This window comes from Lepisma saccharinum, chromosome 1 (assembly GCF_977018435.1).
Source record: "Lepisma saccharinum chromosome 1, izLepSacc3.1, whole genome shotgun sequence".
Classification (NCBI taxonomy): domain Eukaryota; kingdom Metazoa; phylum Arthropoda; class Insecta; order Zygentoma; family Lepismatidae; genus Lepisma; species Lepisma saccharinum.
This window is the reverse complement of record NC_139229.1, coordinates 179,304,762-179,311,781: the sequence shown is the minus strand read 5'-3', so window position 1 is coordinate 179,311,781 and position 7,020 is coordinate 179,304,762. Positions and strand designations below refer to the sequence as shown.

The 7,020-nt window shown below is 39.5% G+C and overlaps 1 protein-coding gene across 1 annotated transcript; it reads left to right on the top strand.

Annotated features, from left to right (window-relative positions):
• Positions 1-2,704: 2,704 nt before the first annotated feature.
• Positions 2,705-3,244, top strand: LOC145987493 (uncharacterized). The gene has a single exon (XM_083121902.1). It carries the CDS (start codon positions 2,705-2,707, stop codon positions 3,242-3,244), a length of 540 nt encoding a protein of 179 aa, XP_082978028.1.
• Positions 3,245-7,020: the final 3,776 nt, after the last annotated feature.

Sequence of the window (7,020 nt, the reverse complement as noted above, 5' to 3'; positions counted from 1 at the left end):
GTAGAAATACATATATTTTTCTTTCATAAGGCCAAGAGAGTATTTGGAGGGGACGGTGGCTTGGGAAGGCTATAGCCCCGGATCTCGATCTGTAAAGGGGCTTCCAGTGGGAAAACATTGCTATGAAATAGTCCAGAGGAAGGGACGAATTTTTTTTTTAAAATGGCTCAAGAATACAAAGATATAAGTGGACATTTGACAAGCTTAAGCCCCTATCACACGGAACTGGATTTCTAGTTAGAATGCCCTAGTTGGCGATGAACTGACTTTCTGGCTAGTAATCATGGCCGCCTGGCTGACTGCTTGACTGGTTTTGAGGAATAGGACATGTTCTAATTGCTACTAACTTCTTCGACTAGATTCTGTGGAACAGCCAATCAGAGCAAAGTTTGGCCATGTGAAGATATTCTGTGAGTTTGTAAAGTAGCCTTTTTTGTCTGTGGCTTCCGAGTGCATACAACACGAAAGGCATGTTTACAATTGAAAAAGCTAAAATATTCTTCCATACGTGTACAGTAAACGTTGTAAAGTATGTATTTTATCAGCGCCGTTCTTCTCTACCTAAAACCATTTAATGCGATGCGATATTCCTCTCGGTTGAATAGTTATCGTATTTTAAAAGTGTGAAGTGATACGTTGTTTACATCTCGCGCGGCCGCCATTATGGGAACGAAAGACTATCGACAAGTACGGTATAACAAGTACCGTGTGAGGCGAAAACTTGCAAATGGGTAGCCAGTCCAGCGTCAACTAGAGCATTCCAAATAGAAATCCAGTTCCGTGTGATAGGGGCTTTAGTCTAAAACTTAAACTGAAATCGTAGGCTACGTGTGTGTGTGTGTGGGGGGGGGGGGTGGCTACGTGAGGTAACACAGTGGAATATGATTCACAATACTAAAATTAAAATAAATATGTGGGAACAATAGAAATCAAAATATGTTGTAGCTAGTGACGGCGCAATAGTAAAGATGGAGGGGTAAGTCATATTTTCCCGGGACAATCATGTTTATTATTCCGTTACGTACGACACAAAAATGCATATTTTGGCTAAAAGAGCATCCATTCATTTATTTATTTTTGTCGTTTTACTGGGGGCAGATAAGAGAGAGAGAGAGAAAAATTGTCGAACGAGAATAGGGGGTCGTTCCTGCCCCCCCTGTAGTGTGGTCACTGCCAATAGCTATGCTGGAGAAGAATGCACCAATTAATACGCTATTAAATAAAACAGATACATTTAAAACTTTTAATCAAATTGTTTGTGAACTATGATTTAAATTTAGAGAGAGCACATACTTATTTAATTTAATTTGGATGAGTTAACTTCTGAAGCCTGCCATATCCGAGCCTTCTTTCGGTGTAACTGCACTGTCCTTTGAGCCCTAGCTGCTGCGATCAGGTGCCAGAACGAGCAGAATACTAATGAAAACAAATATGTGACAAATATATATAAAAAAACAACGTGTTGAAACTATTGACGGCGTCAAAGAAAATACAGAAGAGAAACGTTGAGAGTGCAGTGATATTTTACGGAAAGCAGCCACGTTTATTACACCCTTACATTTACATACAATATTAAAAAGTTCTGCTTTTAGATATGCACAATGCCTTTTTCACAAAAATGGGCATTCCGCATTTTTTATATCAATCAAGCTGTGATATTTTAGATTTCTTCCGTTAGTTTTCTGATAATAGTTTTCACAGCTTTCCATAGCATTTAGGCATGATTTCAGTTGACAAGAACAAAATAATCTTATTTCAAAACATACAGCAAAAAGAAATCCAACGCGCTTAAGTTAAAACTCGCTTACATTGGAAGCCTGGAGAGAACAAAACAGGGGTTCCTTCGTAACACGATTTCTTGAAAACCATTTTGCACATTTGAATCAACTTTGTGATAAATTGATTAGAAAGGATGAATCTTAAAAGTGAAAGTTTTAACTTTTCCCCTGCTACTATATTTTAGAAGATATTCTTTGTCAAATATCTCAATATTTGCATAAGGAACCAGCCTTTTCCGTCCCGAGTGTTTCGACGATGACGTCATGCATCCACGGACAACTGCGCATACGATCTGCGCCGCCGAACGAGCACCCCCTGAGGTCTGCGTACAGTTCAGACGATTGCGAAGGAAGCCAGGTCGTCGATCGGTGATACAGGGTCGGTTTCTTTTCGCTCGCCTGGCAAACGTCGTAATCGACGAAAGAATGTTACGCACTTGGATTTTTTTAATAAGGGGGTATTGCGTAATATTATATTTGATATGTACGGAAATGGCAAATTTCCTACTGCAGTGAAACTTAGGGTTAAATTGAAGGAAGCTATTGGGTTTGCAGGCAGTACGTGGTCAGTGTTAAACATTTTGAAAAAACATGGGGTTCAGATATAGGAAAGGCAACGACGGGAGGAAATTTTTAATGGAGAGGGGTGATGTTGTAGCTGCGAGAGTGATGTTCCTCAGAACCATGCACGAAATCAGGAAAGCTGGTACTGCAAATATATACTATTTAGATGAAACCTGGGTCAACCAGAATCACACGAAGACGAGCTGCTGGAGAATGAGTGATGGTTCTGGTGGGTTAAAGGTGCCATTAGGAAAAGGTGCTCGTCTTATAGTTTGTCATGCGGGTTCAGCTGCTACAGGCTTTATGCCCCAAAGTAAATTGGTTTTCCGCTCCAAAAAAACAGTACTGACTATCATTCAGAAATGACGTCTGCCGTGTTTCGAAAGTGGTTTTGCGAACAGTTCCTGCCGTTTCTCGCTCCCGAATCCGTGATTGTAATGGACAACGCGAGCATACATTCCTTGCAAGTGGATAAAACGCCTTGTTTGAACACAAGGAAGGCGGATATTATGGCATGGTTCTGTAACAAGAACATTCCCCACACAAGCACGCAAACCCGAGCAGAAATGTTGCAGTTGGTGAAACATCATACACCAATTCACAAAAGTTACGAAATCGATATAATAGCAAGAGAATATGGTCACAGAGTTGTTCGTCTCCCATCTTATCATTGTCAGTACAACCCGATTGAAATGATTTGGGCCCAGGTGAAGGGGTACGTAGCTGACAAGAACAAGACTTTCAAAATTGCCGACGTACAGAAACTGACTCACGAAGCAATAGACAGAATACGCGTTTCCGAGTGTTCAGATTGTGTGGCTCACGCAGAGAAAATACAAGAAGATGACTTCCAGCGTGAAATAGTCAGAGACGATGTCATCAAGACTATTATAAATTTATAAATTTTATAAATTTGAAAGACACGGATTCCGAAGAACTTGAATCAAGTGACGAGGTTGACAGCAGTACGGATTGAGCGTTGTGGATTGGATTCACAAGGTCTTTGAGTGAGATGGGAATGTTTGATTGATTTATTTGGTTTATTTTACTTCGCATTTCTGCCACTTTTGGCTAATCGCAAAGATGAGGATGGGTGATGATATCATGAAATTGATTATCACTCACATGTCCAACCTGGGACCTCTGGCGTCAAAGCCAATGCCGTATCTACAAATCTTAGGCCCCCCGCAAAATATTGCCAAAGGGTCCCCCTCTACCTGTCTACCTTTACACACACACACACACACACACACATAGCGTAGAATGTATGTGTGGGTGTGGGTGTGTGTGTGTATGAGATTGCCGAGAGGTGTCACCTGTAGTCATTTCACATCGCTATCGTGCTATCGAGATTGCTTGGATTACAAAGCTAACCGCCTATGAACAAATGGATTGCGGTGGTTTTAAGAATTCACTGGAATTTTTTCACGGTTAGTCTTCTAAATTACATATTTACTTTTCTAGAATGTAGTATATGTAATTTGTATAAGCAAGCGTAAAAGAGGACTTCTTAAAGTACTCGATGTTAGGAAACAATATGATTATATACTCGGTACACAACCCTTCAGGTAATTATGCCGGAGGCCATGCTTATGGGCCCCATGAAGTGTAATATCCTTCAAGGTGGGTCCCAGACAGAAAAAGGTTGAGAACCACTGGCTTGGGGGGAACCAGATTGGTGTGTTCCAAGTAGACGGTCACCATATTGAATTCAACTCATTTTTTTAAAAAAATGGAAAGCGAGGTGATGTGGTATATACGAGTATTTGACACTGTTTTCTCAGACCTGGAAAATGATGCATTTGTTACAATCATGCAGTCGTAAGTTGTTCCTGATTCAAGGTAGTTTGAAGAAACCTTCACCTCTGCATTGCTAGTGAAATTCTATCCTCATTTGATTCTGTCTGACTGCCACACGGGAAACCCGGGCGGGTGTCTTAAGATCGGAATTTTTCCGGCTTTATCCCAGCATAAAGCGGCTCTAGGGCCCACCCAGCCTTAAATCAAATGGTACCCGGGGGGATAAACGCGGCCGCAGCGTGGTGCTGATCACATCACCTCCAAGATGGCCGACAACGAAAATATGTGGAGTCCTACCCCGTGCCTTCATGTCACGGTGCTACGGAGATGCACAGCACAGGGAACTTTACCTTTACCTGTATAAATTTTATTCATTTCTGTACCCCTCCTGAGTAACTGAGTTTATTTTCTACATACTTTTTACATACGCATATACGAACCCTATACTATGTCAATGGCTTAGGGCCCCCTAAATGCTTACTTGTCTCTGGGGCCCCCGCACTGCGGGGTCTTGCGGCTTGTAGATCGAGCACTGGTCAAAGCGCTATGCTAACCTCTCCGCCACGGAGGCCGGCGAGGTGGGAATGTGTTTTGGATTTTCTTTATAGATGCGAAAATCTCTAACTGTGACGCACACATGCTTTTGCTTACATTAAAGTTTACCTTTTCACATAAACGAAAAATTGACATATCACCCTAAAACACACGCATTTATCTGCATTTAATACTACTACATACGAAAAGAAACCTTGGGCGGTTCTTCATATTGTCCACCATAGATTGAAAAGAAAAAAAAAAAAAACCTTTCGAGCGTATTTCTTTCCTTGCTTCCTCTGACATCTGAATGATTTCGGTTTTGTATATGTAATGACTAATGAGAGTACTTTCAGTGCTTGAATAGTGTCATTAGGTACAGCTTGTCAAATGTTTCACAAATATTTCAAAGTTAGACTTCTTACGAGTTGATCGGGAACCATCTCAACTCAGTTTTTTCTTCTTTTTTTTAATACAACGCCCTACAGATGTCTGAGTAAATACCAAATTCATGACTTCTAAAAGACATTGGATGTGGTAGTCTACACATCTGCCATAAATTGTTTAAATATATTTTTATGCGTAGCTATGGGAATTTAAAATTAGAATGAACTGAACTGAAATGGAACTCTATAAGTATGGTATATTCAATAATGTGGTTTCTATATCCAGTGGGTGGGAGGTGATTATTCCTGGTTGGGGTGGCTCAAGATCCTCCTCACCCCCTTTAATCTCAACCTGCATTGAAATGAATAGATGTATCTTTCTTCGCAATTTTCACATTTCGAACTCCTGATTTTCCGTTCCGTTAAATTCAAATAAGCCCAGAACGAATTCCAGAGCGTTATATGTTTCAAAATTGTTATCTGGTTTTAAAATCTGTTTTAAAAAAACATAAATTCTAAGAAAAACAAAGAAAAAAATAGTTATGCAAATTTTGCATTAAATAACAGGACATTCCTGTGTGCTGTTCTAAAATAGAATATTTCCCATGCCTTCACATTATACTTGTATCAAGGACGTATTTAGGAGGGTGTCCGGACACTTCCCCGAAATACTTACCAAGAAGTAAAATTAAATAATGAAAATATAATTGTTTAGCATTTGTTATATAATCGATGGTTATTTCTGCTGAACTTATTGGAAGGCAAGTAATTTGGCTCATACGGCTTTGTAGGGTTCCAAAAGATTTATGCACACAACTAATGATAATATCCATAAAACATTAATCAGAAACTTTACTCTTCGTTAATTGGATCTAACTCCTTGTTTGGTAATCAATAAATATTGAATTATTTTTCTATTTGACATTACATTCCTTGCCAGGGCAGTTGTTTTTATGCAAATCTTGGCGATCATAACTACACGTAAGGTAGATAACTTACATATTTAATTAATATTTTAATTTAATTAAATATAATTATTATAATTATAATGATTTATTATTATTATTATTATTATTATTATTGCAACACTTGGTTGGACCCCCGAAATGTATTTCTAGGTGCAGTAGTATGTGTGTTTATATATATGGGAGGCTGAATTTTGTACCCCCCCCCCAAATGAGAAACGTTCCTGCGCCACTGAAAACCTGTCTCAGTTTCAACAGTCGGTCCCTGTTCTCTGTCGCAGGAGGAGGAGATGAATTGTCGGAAAAATGAAGGAAACGAAATATGTGCTGGAAACGAAGAAGATAGCCGACCCAGGGGGTATGGAAAAGGGAAAAGTTTTTTTTCTGCCAGTAAGTGTACAGTGCAAAGAAAAGGAAAAGTTCGCCAAGGGTTGCTACTTCCATTTGGTGCAAGCTGCATAAATTCTAATCGTAAACCTCAGCTAGCTTATCTACAGGGTAGGGTTCTTTGTAGACAACGAAACCAGACAGGATGCCTTCCAATGGAGACGTTTAAACGAATATATTACACAGGATACATGCAGTAAGAATATTTACATGATAAGCTACTTTCTTCTATAATTCTCATTTACAGTCAATTTTCATCTCAATATGCTTTTTATTATTTCTTTTCTCTATTTGAATATTCTTCTATCTGGACTTCCTTCGTAATGGACGGTCTGGATCTGGACTTCCTTCTCAATGGATGGTCTGGATCTGGACTTCCTTCTATTTATGTTTTTGACGATTTAATAAATTCTTTATCCAGCTTTTTCCTTTAAGCTTTGGGAATCAGGCGCGTATATTCTAGGCTACCTAGGCTATCGCCGAAGCCCATATTAAAATACGGGAAATAATCGACTAGCAAATTTAACCGATGCTTCACTCTCAAGTTACGACCAAGGGGGAAAGCGCTAGTGTAAGGTCGTCTTTATTCATCGCCAGGCTTCTTCG